This window comes from Anser brachyrhynchus (assembly GCF_964034855.1).
Source record: "Anser brachyrhynchus genome assembly, chromosome: 4".
NCBI classification, from domain to species: Eukaryota; Metazoa; Chordata; class Aves; order Anseriformes; family Anatidae; genus Anser; species Anser brachyrhynchus.
The window spans coordinates 67,079,592-67,101,019 of NC_137698.1; the positions used below are offsets into that span (position 1 = coordinate 67,079,592).

Genomic DNA, 21,428 nt, shown 5'->3' on the forward strand with positions numbered 1-21,428 from the left:
GAACCTCCCACACCTTCTGGTACTAAACTTAACTAACCTGGACATTGCTGAGTATTTGCTGGACTAGACGGTGGGACAAAAGGGAATCCTGGTTTTAATAACCCCGTGGGTGTGGAGTGCCTGCTGTGCTCCTGGGGGAGCCGGGAGGGCTGCTCCCTACCAGCTGCCCTGTTTTGGAAGAACGTCTCTGCGGTGAGGAGATGCCAATTTGGCACATAGCTTTGATTTAAGAACTAACAGCCTCAATAAAAACGAGTTAACTTTCAGTGGCTTCTAGTTTTGTTTCATCTAAAACTTAGCCAATTTCCCTTTGCTCCTTTGTGTCAGCAGTTCGTACCGTCTGGCTTTCAGACGGTACGTACGGTGCATAAGCTGGCCGAGACGTTTCAGAGAGACTTCAGAATTAATGTGTTTTGATAGCTGCTTTTAATTTTATTCAGGAAAAACAATCTGAACAATCTTTTATAAGAGCAGATCAAACAGTAAAAGGCTGCTAAGTCTGCAACCTTTTTGTGATTTTTGGGTAGTAATCTGTTGTAACAGGTGGGTAGAGAATGTTTACACAGCAAGAGATCTAGCTTCTTAGTCTTACTTTAAAACACTGAGGTTGAGCGATGTAGAGGGAGGCTAAAAAAGAAGAGTACTTTCAGAAAACGACAAATAAACTTACTTATCTACTAAAAATTCATATTTAACCAAGTTGTTTGTCATATGGTGGCAATGCTGTATAACATATCTCTTGGGGATAAGAATCAGTCCCTGCCACCACAAACACAAGAGAAGCTTGTGTGGTTGGGATAAATGAGGTTGGCAAATCATATGTCCTTCTGTTTATTGTAATTAATCGACCCTTTTTCTTAATCAAACCTTTTTTTTTTGTAGGAATTTGTTTACCAGAAAGCAAAGTTCAAGACTTGAGAAACAAAATGATGTGGGATGGAAGTTGTTTGGAAAAGTACCCATCAGAGAAACCTCGCAGAAAGATCCCAAAAAAATGCAAAAGGTATTTGTTTAACCCTACATTAGGATTAACAGTGAATGTAGAATCCAGTTAGGTTTATGATGTGTGTATATGACTGTGAAGCCTGTTTGTTTGAGGAGTTGCACCTGATTTATAATAATCTGACAATATAAAAGATGGATTTTGTTAGATTTTTTTTAAACTTACATTATAACACAGAGTGCCATTCAAAAGAATGTGTTCTACTTAGTTTTAAAACTGAGTACCCCATGTAAATCATGCCATTTTGGTATAAAACATTTCATGTGAAGATTCAAAGTATGTGAATGAATATTTGTTTATAATCAAACTTGGTGGGTATTTTAAATATCTTTTGGTTTTCCTTACCTTGTTCAAGTTTTCACTGGTTTGTAGCCTTTGTGCCATACACCTGTCTATATATAACATGCTGTTTGAAGGGAAATTGTGTTTTGTTGGGCCTTGGTTTATTTGTGCTTCAAATCTAATTAAAATTCATGAACTCAGGGTAACGTCAATGTGGTCAAGTGCCAGAAAAATCCTGTTTCAATGCTGGTTTCACCCATTGTTTTCTGAAATGCTTGCTATTTACAGTTGAAACTTTCTACATATGGGCTTTTCTGAAAACCCAGTTACTGACTTGAAATGTTGCAAAAATATAATACAGTTCAGGAGAAATGAGTGGAATAAAACTTTTTTTTTCTTTCCTAGCACAGTATAGTTCAGAAGGGAGCATGTATTGAAATTGTTTATTGAAGTGATTCCCTGAAGAGAGAAGTCTTTAAAAGCATCAGAAACCCCAAGGAATTTATTTTTTTCACTATCTTAATTGCTGCTTAACTAGTTGTAGCATTGATTTGTATGTGTACGTGATGCTTGTGTTTGCCCGTAGTAAGTTTTTAAATCAATCTTTTGTCTAATTTTAGACAGACATGGAGGGGAGTCAAGAGATTTAAAAAAATCTTTCCAGGTCATCCTTAGTGTGTCACAGGGGAATGGAAAATAGTGAAAGCCCTTTTCTCCTTCTTTGCATATTACTTCTAAACTACAGTAACATTTTTGAAAATGTAACAACACATAAGAGGATTGGTTTGACTGCAGATAATGCAAGCACATAGAGAATCAAACAACCTGCCTTCCCCATGGGGGAAGATCTCCTGAAATCCAGCTATGTGGCCAGTAGTTCATCAGCTGCTCCTTCTGTAAGAAGAAAATATCCTCCTTTTAGCTTTCTTGCTTCACCTGGGATTTGTGGAGTGCATGTAGGTTGATGTTGTATGTGCTTGGGTGTTTTTTTTGTATTTCATTGATATTGGAAGCTTCCTGTTCTCCTTTGTTCAGACCACTGTGGCATTGAGGAGGTTTACACGGAGAGAGACCATGTAGCTAGAACTTCAAAACCAGCTGCTGTGTATGAAAAGAGAGTGCTTATTTGAAGGACTGTGCTGCTTAAATTAGGGTGAAGTGCTCTGGAAATCTGGAAGTCCCGTGTGACTGTTGTTAGCTGTATTTAGGCTGTTAGTTTAAGTGAAGCTATAGCACCTTTTTGAAGGTTTCCCTATGATCAACCATTCTGACCTTGTCTACAGATGGTCCTGATACAATTAGCAGTTCCAGAGCGTTCACCAGAGGTTTTCGATGACACCGACAAGAGCTGTACTGCGCCAATAACTGCAGTACTCTGACACTGAAGTGTCCTCAAGTTGGGAGGGTGCCATGTGCCTTTCTCTCCAGCCTGCCCCTGTCCTTCCTGTTCCAGTTCTCACCTCTGTTGGACATTAACAGGGTACTTGAAATACTTGTTTATTGAGTAAAAGCCTTCTGTTCTTTGGCTGCTCAGACTTGACTTACTGATTCATTTAAGGGAAAAAAAGTACATATTCATCCCATGGAGCCTAGGAGTCTTCCTGCATGTTGTTTGTTCAGTGATGTTACTGTCTGTGGTGAAATACTCATAAGCCCACAGATTTGGGACTCGATCTGTCTGGCTACGGAGGCTGTTGAATAGAGTTCCTATTAGCAAAATCTTGGTCTGAGGTAATTCTGAAAGGCAACATAAAGGAAAGGTGATATGTTCTTCATTCTGTTTTTTACTTCATTGTGATTATCCCATCTCAAAACACAGAAACAAAGCCTCAAGTCGTATGTAACCTTAAACTATTGAAAGTCCTTCGGATTGTTTAAGATGCCACAAAATTGCCTGACTGTACTATTAACTATAGTTACCAATTTACAGTTATCAGTCCTCAAATGTATCATATCTAGGGAAATCAATCTGATCATCCTTGCTTGGTATGAAGCTCTTTGTGCACAGGAACTGAGGTGACTGAGTCATCGAGCAGCAGTTTCTCAAGTCAGCTTCTTTTGCTTCTGGACAGGCATCAAAGAAATCCTTTGTGCCAGGTCAGCTGGTAAGAGCCCTGTGACTTTGCTGGTATGGTCGTGGTTCCATCCTTTCATACCTTTACTGTATGGATGAAACATGTTTTTTTTTTTTTTTCTCCCAGAATGAGATGAACGAAGTTAACTGCAAACATAGTCTTCTGAAAAAGAGGATGGTCCACTTATGTGTATATTTTTTGAACTTATACATGAAGGGAGCAAGCTTTAAAAACACTCTTACTGTAAATTTTTTCTGATATTTTCCCTATAATAATCTCACCTGGGACTGAAAGAAATTTGCAGGAAAGGAGTTGCAAGATCTGTGTATAAATTATGAAAAAAAAAAAAGTAATTTAACTGTGAAGCACTTAAACATTGTTAATAGAACCACCAGGTCTTATTGCCTTCTATTTATAAAATAAATAGATGGTGAAAACTCCAGACCCTCAAACTCTAGTTGCAGTTCACAAGTTAGACGTTGTTATCCTGCAACTGAAGGAGGCTGTACACGTATGGCTGAGCTACGAACAATGTGTAAGAAGTAACATCTTTTTCCTGTGACCCAGGCAGGTTTTGAGGCAGACAAAACTTTTCTCCAGTCCTATAAAAACTCCTCTAACAGCACTCACTTGTTCGACTAGTGCATGTAAGGCACAGGATCACACTCCGTTTTGACAACAGGGGAATGAAAATCAGTCCAGTGATGTTGGTGTTTGCCCTACTTTTGAAGGCAGACGGTAGACACGGATATTACTGTCTGGGGAAGGAACCATTCTGGTCAGAGACTAAGGCTGGATTCCTTCACATTCTCGCTGAGAAGCGTTGTACATTTTTTACCAAGGTAAATGTTTTAAAGCTTAAAAACTGTCAGAACAAGTAATAGCATCAGAGAAGCTGTAAGTGCATTTACAGTGGAGGTTTGCATGATTAATTTTTTGTATCAATTAGCTTCAGGAATCCTGCCTGAGCAGAACTGGTTAAGCCAGTTGCATTTATAATAGATGCGTCAAAATGCACGGGAAGTCAGATGACAGTACTTCACTGAGAGCAAAGTCAAATTATCTTCCCAGCTAAACAGACCGTAAGGCTGAACTTGGCTTTGTGGCCATTGCTTCTTTCAGGAGCACTTTTTGGGGTTGGTGAATACAGCAGATGTAAGCACCATGTGTTTGCAGCCTTTTTTTTTTATTTCTCAAGACTGTTCACTCACAAACTCTTTTAAAAATATAAGATAAGATTGCATCTTCTCCATTGTCTCCTCTCGTGATCAGTCTTCAGGTAATTTGTAGTAGCTGGCCACTCAATCTTGCCTATTAAGACTAATGCACACAGAGGAGTCAGCCACATTCTAGCTGTATCCTAAGACGCATTGCAGTTGTCTTGCCCAAGGAGCAGCCTGAATTAAATTATTTATCTCTATAGTGTCTCATCCTTTTTCTCAAAATCCATTTTTGAATCAGTGTGTAACTTTTTTCCACTTCCAAATGTGCTGGACACATCGATGAAAACAGTTCAATTTAATTTTAACCATATAAATTCCCCTAAGAGCTCGATGGAATTTCGTCATTTTCTTTGAGTGCCAATACCATTAAAATTCAGCACATACAACACATGAGGCCTTTCAGTTAACAATCTTTACTCATAAATGCAGCTCTAAATATTTTTTGAACTCATTTGATGCCCAGAAACATTTTGTATTTGGATTTATAATGGTAGTTCCTTAACATTAAAAAGTAGCTATAGATTTTAACCTAGGAATTGTCATCTTTCCAAACTTAGAATAGTTTCTGTTCTAAAAGCTATAGTATTTCTTTTCATGGGGAGGGGAGACATTTTTTTTCTCCCATATGTGTAAGGATTCAAATAAATGAATACTGGGGAGTGATTCTTGCTGTGACACCACCAATGATGAAAACAGTGTGCCTGCCTTAGACGTAGTGGAAAACTACAGTGGTTTATGTATATAAATGTGTGGATAACAAGTTTGTCTGTGCAAGGCTTGAGGAGGAGATTGCAGCCGTGCCGTAGGTACAGCGACAGCATAAGAGCTTTATAGCCAGGCCTTTCAGCACACTTCATTTGTTTTGCCCTTCCTGCTCCAGCAAAGTCATTTGAGTCAGATTGTTCAGCCATGATGATCACATCGTTCCTATCGTACAACCTGGTGTCAGCGCATTCCCACCGCCTCCTACTAAAGTGTTTTTATTTTTTTCATTTTGGTCATTCCTGTGTTGTTTTTTTCTTTCTGTGGAAAAAAAAGTCTGGTTCTTGGTTCTTCTTTGGTACTAGTAATGACATTTCCCAAGTGGAATGTCTTCAACTGGAGATGCAACAGACTTTCCTCTAAGAGTGATGTACTAAAAGAGAATAAATCCACGTGATTTACCAACTGTGTTTTCCTGTAATTAGATTGTGACTATAAGTAGGATCAATATTCCTGTCAATTAAAATCTGTTGTACTGAAGAGGCTCACTATGCAGTATAAGATAAAGTGAAAATGAGCTGGTGAAATAGCTAAATACAGCTCTTGGTGTGTAGGTGATTTTATATTTATATATATATATATATAGTTATATATATATACACTATATATCACTATATATATACACTATATATATAATATATATATATAATATATATATATTTATATATAAATTGATGGGGTGAATAGTTAAACTTGTAACAGTACTGGAGGAAAAACTTCCGTGAACTGATTTGGGTCAGGTATCATTTAAGTCGATCTTGTTTTGCTTTTTTTTTTTTTTTTTTTTAAGGTATGGTCCTAACTGATGTTAACTTTTCTCAGTCAGTTTTTTGGCTTTGACCTATTAGGCGGAAAAGAGCTGCAGAGCAATGGCACCTAGCAGGAATTACTGGAAGGAATTACTGCAATCCGTGCTTTAGCCAGACAGAGGCAGTCAGAGCTCCTGTTGACAGTAGCATGCTTTATCCAGACAAAACAAAAGAAAGAAACAAAACAAACCCACCAGAGAAGAGTGCAGAGGGCACTGGCTCGTGATGTGTGGAGGTTCTCGTGCAGGAGCGTTCCAGATGCGTGCAGTGCCATGTGCTAGCTGCCATCACGTGCCCAGCTTCCTCTTGCCCTCTGCTGATGGGTGACAGTTGTCTAAAAATACCAAACTTTTCTGAATGTTTATCTTAACATCTTTTCCCTGTACACAGATGGTTTGTTCAGGGCCTTTAGAACAGGAAGTGGTTGGCTCAAGCTGGCTGCTGATTCCTGCAGGAGCTAGATTACGGCTTTGGATAGAGCATGGTCTTCTGCTCATACTGAGTTTGTCTGGGGAGGGATCACTGGAGAAATCATTGGGACTGATGGCTGTAGCTGTTAGTGGTGCAGGGCTTGCATTTAGACTCGCTTCACACTTTAAAGCACTCTTTTCTACAAACTGCCTAGTGCATTTTTTCCTGTTCCACGGTAGAAGTCCAAGAGTGTGAGTGACTCACTTCCTGTGTGCTCCTCTGGGCTCGTTCCTACTTGTCATCCGTCAGAAAGGCAGGATTTAGATCTGTCATGGTGTGACTGAGTTCCTTGTTTTTTTAAAACAAGGAAACAAATACAATTGTATTGGAAGAAGGCATAGCTCTCCTTGTTAGTCTGAAACTAACCTGTGCTCGCTCTTGTTGCAGTCTCAAGAAATAAAGGTGTAACTCTGATTTTCCTGCTAAAGGATTATACCACAAAACTTGCAAGCTGCCTTAACGCAGTGCTATTTTATGTCTTTCTTTCTGATTAAAATCAGAATGTTTTGAAATAATTTTAATCATATGTAAAGGGAATCTAATTTTTGTGGAATTAAATAAAAATAAGTAAAGGGAGCCCTTAGCTGTATTCCTGTACAAAGAGTGTGTTGCTCTTGTCCTGACTTGAAAATTACCTGCCTCAAACAAATCTAATATTAAACAGAGTAATAGCTTCCATCCATAGTAAATGAAAGGGTAATTTAATCCTACAGAAGAATGATTGTTCCTGAGTATTTTAATAATAAAAGAACGTAACATGACCTACCCTAGTATCATAATCTAGCAAACAGTCTAGCTGCCAAAGTGCTTCTTTTGATGCTCCTGGAACTTCCTCCCTTACGTTGTGGAAATGTGAAAGGACAGAATATTTGTTAAGAGCATGAGGCTAATAGAAAATAATAGGCCTTGAGTATCAGTTGAACAGTTATGACAAGATCCAAAGTGTTTTTTGAAAGAAAAGTGTTTTTTTTTCCTTTGCAGTTTTAAAAGATTAGTTTTAATTATTAATTAATTTTTAATTAATTAATTTTAGTTTTATCGGTATCTAGAGTTCCTTAGAAACTGTATTGGTCAAAAGCCCTGGAAGCTTGAGGGATCCTAAATAAGTGGAACGTGGTCTTTGAGGATATGTATTGGAATAAAGATACTGAAGAGACAGAAGTATAAGCTTTGTTGGTTATTGCAGTGGAAATGCCTGCTGCTAATCTCTACCAAAAGGTCTATTTTAATGCTAGTGTTTAGTTTTAAGGGAAATACAATAAGTTTTAAATTGTCCTGCGAGACCATAAAGTTTATCTTATTTGAAACAGTTATTTTGCAGCCCAAATTGATGCTTAGCAGTAGATGGGGTAAATTCACATGGCACAAGATTGTTTTTAAATGGGAGAAGCATTTCGTGGAAAAATGCTTTCCTGTTGAAGATGAAGTACGTAGCTCTTTGTAGCTTTCAGAAAGCGTGCTACACAGGTGGAAGTTCATTCTCATTTGTTATTAAATGAGAATCCAACATGTAGCTGGCATTTGTGAGTCTGATAGTGCTTAAACACCTACCTCTTTGTGTAACCAGTAAGGTTTTTTTTCAGCATAGTAACCTTGGAACGAAAGTAGAATTATGTAAAGGAAGAGCCTGGAAATACTGGCACGTTTTTGAACATTGCATCACAGATGCATTTGGCAAGACATGACTGTGAAGCAAAGTTGGAGATAAACCCTTAAAAGCAGGTGTGTTAGCCTCTAAATATTGTGGGAAAACTGTCTGTCCTAACAGGAGACTGGAACTTGCATTGCTACAATGTAAAATTAATTGGGAAAGCTTTGATGGACTTCAATATGTCCCAAGAAACCTAATCCAAAGGTTTTCTTTGTTTCTGTTCCCGTTTATACATTTCAAGCTTCATCTAAAATTAAAGAATGGGGGTGGGGAGAGATGAAGGTTTTGAAAAGTTTAAGTCTTTCCATGCTCACCAGCAAAAACAAATACAGCTGATGTTCTTTGGCTGTGCAAAGTGAATGGAGATACTGTATGGGTGTTAGTGGAAACCTGGAAGGTACAGATGTCAGGATTTAAAAACAAACAAAAACAAAGGTACTTTTTCCTTAAGTGTCTTTCTGAAGGAAGATTGGGAAAATATTTCCTCAAATTTTATGTTCTTATTCTCCCGCTCTCTCTCAGAGGACACTTGATCTAATTTTTTCTATGTGATTCTGTTACATGTATTTTGTACCTCTTAGTAACTTCCACATCAGAATTTCGTTTTGCTGTGTAGTGAAGCTCTCTTTAGCATGACAAGGTTCAGTGGAAATAGTCATGAATACTGAAGCCTCCAAATAGCCATCGATTTAAGCTAGGTTATGAAGATATGTTGCCTTCCTTCATGTACTTTATTTATATTAGGGTGTACCCTTAAAAATCTCTTCTCCTCAAAACTGAACCTTAAGTTATTAAAAAAAAAATAATAATCAGGAAAACTTACATGTTGATATTTTCTGTAGCATTAAATAAAGAAGGTGCAGGAGTCTTCCAATCCAAACGGATGATGAAAGATATTGTGAAGCATTCCATCTATGTGAGAAAAGAAGCTTTTATTAAGCATGTAAGAAATTGGTTCCAGGAACTGCTTCAAGGGTAGTTTCAGGGATTAGATAGCAAGGATGTACAAAAACCACTTGAAGTGGCTTTAGTGCTTTGCTTTTCTGCCCTTTTTTAAGGGCAGGCAAGTATAAAACTCAGAAAGGTCAGAGATACGTAGAAATGGACAAATCCTGATGAGGAGGCGGTATAGAAATTAGTGAGGGGATTTAAAAAGAGGGGCAGGGAGTATGATTAAAAGTATAAAGTGAAGTGCCACTTTCACACTAATCTGGTGTATATACTGAAGTCATACACCGAAATAGGACCTGCACATACTCACCTACATAGACAGCTGGTTGTGAGGATAAATAGTAATTGCATGCTGATGTGGGTATCTGAACATTGTAACCATGTGAGTTGCTGTGCATTACAAAGTAGATGGCATTCTTGGGTCACTTTTATGCTGCCTTGAAGACTGAGGCCCTATTTGAGGCCATATTAGAGAACTTGCAGAATAAAATGTCATACTCCTGTGACTCCTTTCCTATATCCTAGAGTTAACCTGGTGTTTTGGCCATTTCAGAGTTGTCAGCATAAAAATGACACAGCTTGAAGAATACCTTTTTTTTTTCCTGTTATTTGCCCAGATAGTTCCTAAATAGTCACACTGAAGAGTGTGTAATTTGAAACGAGATAGGAAAGATAAGTTTTCTTCTGCAACACCAGCACATCAGCGCTAATGTGAAATGTCAGAGGAAAAAGTTGCTGAGAGATGACTGGCAAGGGCATGGTGCTGAGGCTATACAGAAAATTGAGCTGGAGAGATTAGTGAGCAGACATAGTTTATGTGAAATTATAGTTTTACATAAGTTCCATATTCAGTGTAATCCCAATCCCTAGAAGTGAAATTTAAGGGATATACTAAAAAGAGGTGCTGGTAGTGTTTTATTTTGGCAGCTGTTCATCAAAAAAAAACAAAACAAAAAAAAACCACTTAGCTTGTGTTCTCTTGCTCAAGCGTTTATCAGATGCTTGCTCTGCTGGAAGACCTTCTAGTAGATGTTTCCACTTGTTTGATACTGTAGTGTATCAGATGGTATCAGTATGCAGGGAAACTGTGCACGTTCGTGTATGCAAATTAAGTTACATCCTTTTCAACGTTCTAAGTACTAGGGGTTTTTTGGTTACTGTGACTCATATTGGAGTCACTTGTAGGAGTATGCCTCACAATCTAATTACAGATACCGCATTTGACAATAAGGAGCTGTTGTTAAACCACACGGTTTGTAGGTATGCTTTGTCTCTTCTAGATAGTCCTTTGCTTATAGGTAACATTGTTCTAGATTCCTTCCCCTTTTTTTATTACAAGGCATGTGACTCTGTATGATCAAAAAAGTACTTATTCACATTTAGCACAAATTAAATGTGAACCCTGAGGGTGAAAACCATCTGATACATATAACGTGTTGCATGATTAGATGTTACAGACTCCAAAACAGTGAACTGTTATTCTTTCTTGGAAGACCTAAATTGGCCTGTCTAGGCTTAAGTTTTAAACGTTCTTTAACCCAATGCGTCTGTTGCTCAAAATATGATACTATAAAAATACATACACATAAAAATTGTTGAAGTGGTCCAGTGGATGGAGCTTGGGACTGCAGTGTAGGGCATGTAGCTTCTAGTTCTCTCTACTGTTAACCTGTTGGAAGATGTGTGCACTACTTTATTCATTTAACTTTAGTGTGATTTTGTGGGACTAAAGCTGCAAGCCCAAATTCCCTATCATCTGTAGTAAGCAGAGAGAAGCTTTTCAGGGGATAAGGGGGTAATTTCAGAGCACTTGAAATGATGCCTAAAAATAGGTAGTGTGAGCTTCTCCTCGTGTGAACTGGCTGTAGTTTCTTACCCTTACTTTGCTTAAGCATTCCTTATTTGTTATGTATAGAAGAAGAAAATACTGTGGTACTAAAGATGAGAAGGATGTCCTGGTAGAAAATCAAGCTTCCTGGACATAATGCTATTTCAGTCAAGTTCCATCATCATACTGCTATCTTCTGCTCCGGTATTATTTCTATAAATTAAGAGGATTAAAAATGTGTACAGATAGGTAAAGCAAGTAGACCTGATGGCTCTTGAACCATTAATCAATTGTACAACTTGTCAGATCACTGGCAAAGTCTGCAGTTTGGGTGTGCAACTTGGATATCTTGGTTTTTCTGACCCATAACTAATAAACTGATTGCATTTCAAACCAGTTCTGTACTCTTTTGGAGTTATATAAAAAGCTCTCATGTATATACATATCCTTTTAACATTAAACTTTCAAATAATTCCTTCATCTCAACAATCTGTATTCCTTCTCTTAAATTTTGAAGGATGTTCTCAATCTGATCTTTGCCTGAGGTGTTAGCGTCCTTAAGATCCCTTTGATTCCTGGAGTTGTATTACATACATAAGAGCCTCCATTAAAATGACCATTTTATGGTTTAGTATCATGTCAGGAATCAAATCTTAGTTTCCGGCCCCAAGATTGTCACAGTTTTCATGACATGCTGGTTTCAGCTGATCTTCTGAAAGAGGTCCTGTTGCTCACTCCTTTTCCTGGACAACATTTGTGTGTGCCAGTATGCAGTTACGTTTGCCCCACAGCAACCCAGACCCAGAATTTACTAGAGTAGGCAAACTAATCCAACAAAAGATTATGTTTTAGCAATGTAATTTCCCCAGTTCAGTTTAGTGTGCCATCGCACAGCTACCTATAGTGGCACAAAGAGACGGTGTCAGAGGCCAAAAGGGCAGGGGAGGGCAGTTACGTGCTTGCTGGGTGTGGACGAGCTTGGATCGATCTGGTAAACCACGCTGTAAGTAAAAGGCAAGAGACTGCAGATGGGCGTGCAGTAGAAAGCTGTGAAGCAACAGATGGGGAATGCTGAAGTGGTATTTTGGTAGCAATCAGACTCAAAAGCCAGGAAAAAAACAATTTTCTGTTTGCTTGTGCAATCCTGGTCTGCTTCCTATCATGTAAACTGAAAGAGGCAGGAATTCCAGTGGAAAATGCATCATGTAATTAAAGCTTGTGCATAAGTTGTTTGAGTAGCCTCAGGTACTCTTTTAATGGTGGCAGCCTAAAAATAGAGACTGCTCCCGAACATCAGTGTCATCTGTGGTAACTGATAGAGTTATAGCGTGCTTTGTTTCCCACCATACAGAAGTGCCTTCCAATCTCACCAGGCTTCACTTTCTCCCTCCCTCTCTCTCTCTCTCTCTCTCTCTATATATATATATATATATATTTTTTTTTTTTTTTGGAAAGCAGAGCTGTTGGAGCTCCTCTTCTTGTGGACTGACAGATGGCTATTTCCTTGGTCTAAAAGATCTGCGGTATTGATCCATTTTCAGCATGTGAGAAGACAAGGATTTACCACAGGAATAGTGTTGGTAGTACATTACGGTACTTCTCATCATCTGAAGTTGTTTCTCTTTTAATAGTTTTAACTTTACATAAATGCCTTCTGATAGGGGTGACAATTTAGTGCTTCAGCTCGCTTGGGACAAAAAGCATTAGCGCTTGGGGCCGCAGTGCTTTCCAGGAGCTGCCCAGCCCTTGTGGTACTTGGTGCTCTGACACCCTTGTGGTACCGACACAAATGCCGGTGGCAGGAACGAAGCCGAGGTTCCTCAGACGGGGCGTTGTTGGGGCAGTACTGGGGTATTATTACTGCTGCCTGCACGAATTAGAGGACGAGGCTTTTACGAGCTGAGGTGCCCGTCAGCTCCGCGTCCCCGCGGTGCAGGCCTCGCCGGGCGAGGCGGAGCGAAGCGCTGGGGCTCGGGGCGGAGCGGGGCGGCCCACGGGGCCGTGCGGGCCCGGGCGGCGCCGCGGCGGGGAGCCAGGCCCGCGGAGCGCCCCGGGCATGGGGCTGCGGCGGCGCTGCCGGTGAAGGAGGGCGGCTTTCATGGTGAGCGGGGCCGGGGGGCTGCGATCGGTAAATACGCGGCTGCCAGCGCCGGGGAACCGGCTGCCACCCCCACACACCCCGCGCTGGTGGAGGCGGCGAGCCCCGGCGCCGGGCTGCGCCCCTCCGGCCTCAGCGCCCCGCTCGCCCCGTGCCCTGCAGCCCAAAGGCGGCCACGGAGCCGGGGGGACCGCGGCCGAGCAGGCCGAGCGCGGCGGGGCCCGGCCCGGCGGGGGTTGCCCGGCTTCTGCCTCCCGGGGACCCGCGGCGGGCACCGACATGGCGGGGCCGGCGTCCCGGCGCCGGGGCCGGTCGGTGCCGAGGAGGCTTGGCGAGACGCGGGGGTTTCGCTGGGGTTTTGCTCGTAGCGGGGCTTCTGCCCGCTGGGAGAGCCCCCAGAGCCCGGCTGCGGGGGGAGCAGGCCTGGGAGAAAGCGGGAGGCAAGCCCCGGTGAGCCCGGAGGTAAGGATGTGCTCCGCGTCGGAGGTGAGCGCTTCTTCCTGAACGGAGCCTGAAGTTGATTTAGGTAAGCAAGCCCTGGTTGTAGTCCAGGATTTAAATATATGCTGTGTTGTTCGTCACTGTAGGGGATTCGAGTCTGCTTTAAAAACAAAAAGCGTAAAATGAGCTATTGTGTGCCTATTGCAGTATGCCGATACGTGCAAATACTTCTGCTTGCTCCATCAGCAGATACTTGCGAGTTTGTGGAGGCTTCAGTCCCTTTCATTGCTGTATCACACAATGCTACGTTCAAATTTGCATTCTCTTCTTACCGAAATAAAGATCATTTTGAAGTGCTTTTGTTCCCTATGACTCTTTTTTTTTCCCCTTCCTAATTCATACGCAGCCTTGTCACCAATCTGTCACCAAAGGACATTTTTATTATGTTTGGCTACTACTGAAAATACTACAAAGGACTCATACTGCTAATCTGATAAAACGTGCCACTCCCATTTTGTGTGCCGGTCTGGCTGCTTTGCTGTAGGGTGATGCTGAGTAAAGCGCATCAGTGAATACTTGCTGAAACGCGGGATTGGCTTCTGCGACTTTAAGAGGTTTGGATAACTGCACTAATACCTCATTGTTGTAACTGGCCGCCCATGCTCTGAAATATTCTAAAATAAAACATTCTTTAGTCAAGAAATTCCTGAAGGGATGATATTCATAGTGCTGGGCTGGAAAAGTTTGTGCTTAGGCGAATGAGATTTCCAAATAAATTCTACTGAATGAGATAAAATCCCTGTTGCAGCCCAGGGTGTACAGTTTTTTTGCACCTTCCAAAAGCAGTTTTGCTCTGTAGTTGGCTTTCAGGGAAGGAAGACCCCAAACATAATTTTTGTAAGCAAAAATCAAGCAGCTTTTGTGGAACTTCTGTAATAAGCGTTGGGTGCTTGTGCTTTAATGTCAAGCTCAGCAATGCTCTAAGGTGATCTATATGTGATGATTTCTGCGTAGTTGCAGTTTCTTGTGGATGTCAGCTGGTTTTTCTGTCACTGGTAGTATCTCAAAGGAGTAAAACCATTAGATTTGGGAACAAGGTTCACCTCATCTGGGGAAGCAGTAATGTAGGTTAATATTTGACTAGGTTAATTTGTGAAAAATAGCTACATCCTAATAGAAACTAGGAGAAAAAATAGGCATTTACTTCGTTTCTATAAGTGCAGTGGATGTGCTCTGTGGTTCGTGGGGCAGCAGAGGCACGTAATGAGGGCACACTCATGAGCTGGTCACCATCAGCTGCCTTCAAGGAGCTCTTAATGTAGGAGCCGCGTCTTAGCGTTCTGAACATGCTGTCTGTCGCAGTACCTTTTCTACTATATCTCTTTGCTTATTTTCTCAATAGATTTTTTTTTAATAGCTTCATCAGTACGAACTCTCTCCCTTTGATGGCCAAAGCTAAGCACTATTCGGTAGTTTAAATACATTTTTCTTGGTTCTTTTCCTTGTTTTCAAGCTGATGTCATGCATTAACTGGTATTAATGAGGCAGGCATTCCAAATTCATGACAATGTTTCCCGTCACAGCAATGCAGGCATCACAGGATTGATTGCCGGGACAGTACCCTGTTAGCAAACAAGGGAAAAGAGAGTTCCTGTGTCCCAGGAGCTTCACACAACTGCTCCTTTGAATCCCCCGGAACTAGCTTGAACTAGAATCGAATGGGACAGCATTAACATGGAATAACTTGAGTGGCTCTGCATTTGTGTGTGTTTTTTGTGTGTCCTTTAAGGAGGAGAAGACCTTTATGTTAGTGGTAGGCATCCTGTTTTGGTTCGAGTGATCCAGGCTGTTACGGTTTTGTTAGTGGGTTGGATCTTCTGCTCAAGGAATTTTTTTAATTTTTATTTTTTATATAATTGGCGGGTTAGGTTGACAAAGAAATCAGTACAAAGAATCAGTACTGTTTGAGGAACTGTTTGTGCTAACAGGAAAAAGGGGAGGAAGAGACCGTGTTTGGGACACTGTGCTTAGCGCTCAGTCGCAATGCTGAGTTTTCAGAGTATTGTGCATGTGGTTTTTTATGTAATGAATATGGTATAAACAAGCTATACAGCAAAGCAGGTGCTTTTTGGAAGTGGTAGAACTAATGATAAAGTTTAACGTATCTATAATATGCATTTTGTTTTTCTGTAGGACTCTTTGACCATGTTTGTTCCTGTACTTAGTGTTTGCTGTAGTATTTCACACTTTGGGGTAGAAGGGAGCTGTGTAAAGGTTGTTTCACCCCAATAGGTCATGGTTTTTGTGTGTTTTCTTCCAAAACAGTGTTTGCAGGAAAAAATTGTGTAGTATGTGTTACTCTAGTCCTCAAACGTAGATCACAGTGACGTTAATTCAGGGCGGAGGGACCTCTGGGGGGTCTGAGGGGCCTCTCAGACCAGAGTCTGCTTAGATGGGGACCCCGGGGCCCTCATCCACCTGAGTTTTGAATGCCTTCTAGGTTGGAGGTTCTACCTCACTTCTGGGAACTTGTAGCAGTTTCTGTCTGTTGTCTTCATGTTGTAAATACAAACAGCTCAGAGACCTTGTAGCCTCTTTACCACCCTGCTGTTTCTGCCTGGAAATCCCTGTGAAGAAGCCTTCTCTGAAGGCTGCACCAGGCCAGTTCCTTCAGCTTCAATTCAGGTGTCCTTTGCTCCAGACCTGGCATCAGGGTGCCTCTTTGCTAGACTTGCTCTGGTGTGCCAGTGTCTGTATTATAAACACAAGTTAGTGTTATGCTCTGTTACGATTTAGGGTTGTCATACTTCAGGGCATTATAAGAAGGGGAGAGGGCTCTTTTTAACCATAATTTTAACCCTTTTTTGCTGTCACTGAACTTTTGCATCTGAAAATAGCATGGGTAGGAGAAATCTTACAGTGAGACTTTAAAACTCTGGAAGTTTTTGGCTTCAATTTCAAAACCATGTAAATAAAAATGTTTTAGATAGGTCTTATTTTATACCTCAGATGGTTCGTGCTATTTCAAAAGCTCATACTTAGCAGCATTTTATTAGTGCAGGCTTCCATCCAGAGAAACGTAAGATGCTTGTACGAACAGAAGTAATGAAAGAAAACATGGAAACTCATTCCTGAACTTAAATTTTACCATTGTTTTCAGTTCTGAGTTGATGCTAGCTGAAGAGCTTAAACGGGACTGCAGTTGGGCAGAAATCTGAAAGCAATATCTTGATGACTTTTATAGACCCTGTTTAAATTCTCCTGCGCATCATCTTGGTGTTCTCCACTCTTGTAACTTGTCTTCTCTTTTGCTTCTGTAGGAATATGAAGAAAAAACTGGTCGAGCTCACAGACCACTCTCTCCTAAGCAGAATGTGAGGAAGAATCTTGATTTTGAACCACTCTCCACTACAGCACTTATTTTAGAGGACAGACCAGCGTAAGTTTTGAGAAGTACCTCAGTGAGGGTCCCTTTAAAATGAGGCTAGCAAAGCTTTTCTTACAGTATTCGTTCACTCTAATTTAAACAGGTGATTTTAATTTTAAAGAATATATTTTTTTCAGGCTAGTGAGTATGCAAGTGGAGTAATTATGAGGAAAATTATTCAAACAAAAGTAGTGTTATAGTAAAAGATATGGCATTTAGTGGAAGATGGTAATTAGGAGAGCAGAGCTTTAGTTTTGAGTAATTCTAGCTTCTGAACATGAGTAAGGGATTTTTATTTTCCCTGAGAGAACATAAAGATAAAAATGAAGCTGGTATATGCTAAAGAAATTTAGAAGCAAGGATATGGTGTCCTGTTTGCACAGAGAAAGACCAAACCCGCATAAATAATGAAAGAATATAATGATTGTTCTGCAGTGGGATCAGCATCATGTTATAAGGGTTGTCAAGTACTTGAGAAGTTGCTTGCCTCTGTTACTGCAAAGAGATTCTTGCCTTTGCAGACCAGTCCCCAGAAGATTTATTTACCATGATTTACTCCCAAATTTCACAAGTTCAGTCATATTTAGACAATTCATGAATAATACACATTTTTACAGACATGGTGTCTGCATTTTTAATATTGCTGTGCGTTGGTACAAAGAACTGGCATAGCACAGGTCTATGCTTTCATCAACAAATGCGTATGAAGAATGCTCATATCAAACTAGTTTAGTTGTAGGGTCATTTAAGACACTTTTGTTAGCTGGTAAGCTGCATGCCAAGACTTCTTGGAACATCTAGAACAACCTAAGAGTGATTATTTGTTATAGCAGGTTTTCTTTGTATAAGTGGAAACAATATGTACTAGCTTACTTGTTTTATTTAAAACCTGTCTGTTAAAATCATTCTTTGTGTGAGATGCTTTGAGACATACAGTGTTCAGCTAGATTCAATTAATGCTACGTGACAGACAGGACAGCATTCAGATTCTGCTTTTTTTTTTTCCTAATGTTGTTAGGCTGAGGAACTTCTAGCAAAAAAAAAGTTTTGAAAGATTCTAGACAGTTGAATCATTGTTCTTTTGTCTAGTGGGGGAAACTGTTCTCAGCAACAGTGCTGTCCTCTAATGAATCTGTCTAAAAAAAAATCTCTTTAAATTGTTTACTTAGTTTACATTTTTCTTTTTTAACTGTTAGGATTTAAGTAATTTCTTGTTGATCTTCTGCAACAAAAAAATGTAAGATTTCCAAAAGAAATGCAGTGAGATATTTTGCAAAGTGGCTGCTTTTGGTTTCCTACTCACCTGTAGGGTTCAGGGAAAACTTCCAGGGAAAAATCAGTTAATATTATATGGTCTCTCTAGCTTTAACTGGAAAAAGTTGAATCTTAACAGAATCTTAACAGATACATCATCTCGCATATGTGATGATGTCATTAAGAAATGGAGAATATACAGAATGACTCCAGCTCCACTTATTGCTGTATAAATGAGGGCAAGGAGCTAAACCTTCCGAAATAGGAAATGGGGTCTCTGAGATCAGAGAGGAAAAGGAAGCTGGTGTGGTGAGTCATTACTGCATGAGTAAAGAAAATTATGGATGTAGTTCTTAAGTGAGGTACACAGTGAGTGAATAAAATTTCCTACTTTTATCTGTAGAGATCAGTTTAAAAATAAAACCACTAGCTTGATATGACTGTTTTCCCTTTATTTATGAAGATTAGTCTGTGGGTTCAGTTGGTTTAATAATAGAAATGCTGAAATTACCAAACAAAAGGAAATTGCTCAGCATATTTTGTGTATAAAAGGAGTCAGTTATAGCTGGTCAGTGTTCTTTCCTTTTCTTCTGCTGACTCTGGCAAAAAACATCTTTCCAAGAATCTGTTGGACTACTTTTTGATCAAATATTTTGACATGAGGTGGCATTGTGCCTTTCTTTTAGAAGTGTCTAGAATTGTCTTTAGACAGGCATGCCAACTTTAAATACTGTGTTTTTTTTTAATTTAAGGAACCTCCCAGCAAAACCAGCAGAAGAAGCTCAGAAACACAGACAGCAGTACGAAGAAATGGTGGTTCAAGCAAAAAAAAGAGGTGATGGAATTTCTTGTCTTCAGAAGAGAGCAGTAAAGTTGAGGGGTATTTCTAAACCTGAAATACACTTGTGTCATTCAGTTTTTCTGTAATGTGAGAGATTTGCACCTCCCTGCAAAAGAGAATCAATCCAGGGAAGAGGGAAGGACAAAAGTAGTTTCATTAAAAAGCCCCACCTTCATCTGAAAAACATTCCAAGAATCTACCAGGAAAGAAATTTAAGAGTTTCTAACTCTGAAATAATTGAGTAGCATCCGTCTGTAGGTTTAAAAAACTACTAATATATTGAATTAGAATGTCAGTCAAATTAAGAATAGTTTTTTTAGAGAACTAAAACTTTTTGATAGTTTTGTGTCAGGAACAATTTGTTGAGGCTGTAGTACGTAATTACATACATTTTGCAGATAGGAATGTCATTATTTTATTTGATAATCCATCTCCCACTTCAAATTTACAGCTTTCCTAAGGTTCTTCTTATCTGTCATTGTTTACAGAAGTGTCTAAGTAACACTGTACTGTGCACATCAGGTGGAGCTGACAGTAGTGGTTTCCTGCAGGTATTTTTGACCATCTGGCTTTTCTAATAAAACCAAGCATTGCAGTAATGGGAAATTTGAACTCATGAAAGTTGTGTGCCCAGGGAGAGCTTCTGGAAATATTTTTTTTTGCAGCCGAACAAACCCCTGAGCCATATGAAACAGTGGGAAGATGATAGGAACTTAAAACTTCCTTGCTTTCTGCAGTTGACGTTTTAATAAAAATAGGCCATTTGAACATGATACGCCTACCAGGGAAATGCATCCTCCTCTGTTATGCGACTCCCATGTCAGTATATCCATTTAATGGTTAGTAGCCCAAAGAAGATTATCTGTTCTTTTGTTGCATATATGATAGATGGTTTGGAAAAAGTAATGCTCAGGTTAGGCATTGGGCCAAGTCTGTGTGCTGTCTGGATGGGAGTACGTCATTCTGCCCATATAAATACCTAATAAAACATTTTCCCTACAGCCACTCCACAGATTAACAACTTGGCAGAGTAATGTGTTGTGTAGAGGTCAGAAAATCAAAGTGCGTAAGCACTGTTTTCATACAGAGACAAATGCAAGCCCCCATTTAGACAGACTTACAAAGAGCTGCTATCAAAGCTGAAAATATTAGGAGACAGTATAGTCCAGGCTCGGCTTCTGTTGGGTTTTAAGTGGACCCATCAGGTTGTATGTGTTTTTTCCAAAGTTCATGGTACATGGTGTTCTTCCATTAGTTCTCCTTGCCGCGTCAGTACTTTCCCATATTGTTGATCGTGTGTGCACATGCACGCACATTCTGTATTTCCACTGTGATGCTATAAAGAGTGTCTGCCTGCATTCGTTAAATTGCTTGCCTAACGAATTTGCTTGTGGGAAAAAAACAGTAACTGATGATTCAGGAAGAAATACTGAATGGTAATAGAAAAATGTAAAACATGTTTAAACTCAATATGACAAATGTAGGGTTTTATTCTGAAGGATTCCAGTATGTAGATTAGTGATGTAGGACACTGAGATTAACCATACACTAAAGTTTTAGAATTAGAACAGTCTGCTGTAAATTTGTGTGTATATAAGGTGATTGTACATGGCAATGTAGTCCTGTGTAGCTAACTCTGAAGTATTTGTTTCCTGGCTTTATTAAATTGAAAAGGAAATTGTTTTCCTGCAGAGCTTAAAGAAGCCCAGAAGAGAAAGAAACAACTGGAGGAACGCTGTAAGCTGGAGGACAGCATAGGCAATGCTGTTTTAACTTGGAACAATGAAATCTTGCCCAACTGGGAAACTATGTAAGACAGTATGTTATACTGAGTTTTAATTAAAGCTGTCAAGTCTGTCCTGAAAAGAAGTTACAAAGTTAACAAGTGTAATTTTAAATAGAGTTGGAAGCTTTTGTTTGAAAGTCACCTTTGGACAGCTACAAAGAAAATGAGCAACATGAGCTTCCTTATTTTGATACGGTGGCTAAAAGCGATGCAGTTCTAATTGCCATTACTCGTCTTTAATGGAGGTTGAGAGTATTCAGAAACCGACACACTGAGAAGTGGTCTGTGGTAGAAAATGTAAGAACAGAAAGTGTAATGCTTGAACACCATGCGTTTATCAGAAACGAGCTTTCCTTGACTACTTGAGCCTGATGTTTCAGTATCAGATGTGGATTGAAGTATGTGTACGGTATTATTAAGCGTCTAATTAGTGGCATACCTACAGAGATAATCAAGTGATGGAAAAGAAGAGTAGGGAAAAAGTTATTAAAAAAAGTTAATTACTAAAAGATTTTCTACTAAGACA

General features: G+C 39.8%; 1 protein-coding gene across 4 annotated transcripts in view; it reads left to right on the forward strand.

The window, feature by feature from the left end:
• TBC1D14 (TBC1 domain family member 14) overlaps positions 1 to 21,428 on the forward strand; it is a 66,860-nt gene that overhangs the window by 20,816 nt on the left and 24,616 nt on the right. For 3 of the 4 annotated variants that reach the window (XM_080592029.1, XM_080592027.1, XM_080592028.1), the window contains exons 3-6: positions 883 to 1,003; positions 16,915 to 17,033; positions 19,028 to 19,110; positions 20,809 to 20,926. In XM_080592029.1, coding sequence (XP_080448155.1) covers positions 883 to 1,003; positions 16,915 to 17,033; positions 19,028 to 19,110; positions 20,809 to 20,926 — 441 coding nt within the window. Of the gene's footprint in view, positions 1 to 882; positions 1,004 to 13,019; positions 13,157 to 16,914; positions 17,034 to 19,027; positions 19,111 to 20,808; positions 20,927 to 21,428 lie in introns of those variants that run through there. The other variant, XM_080592030.1, reaches the window with a different exon arrangement.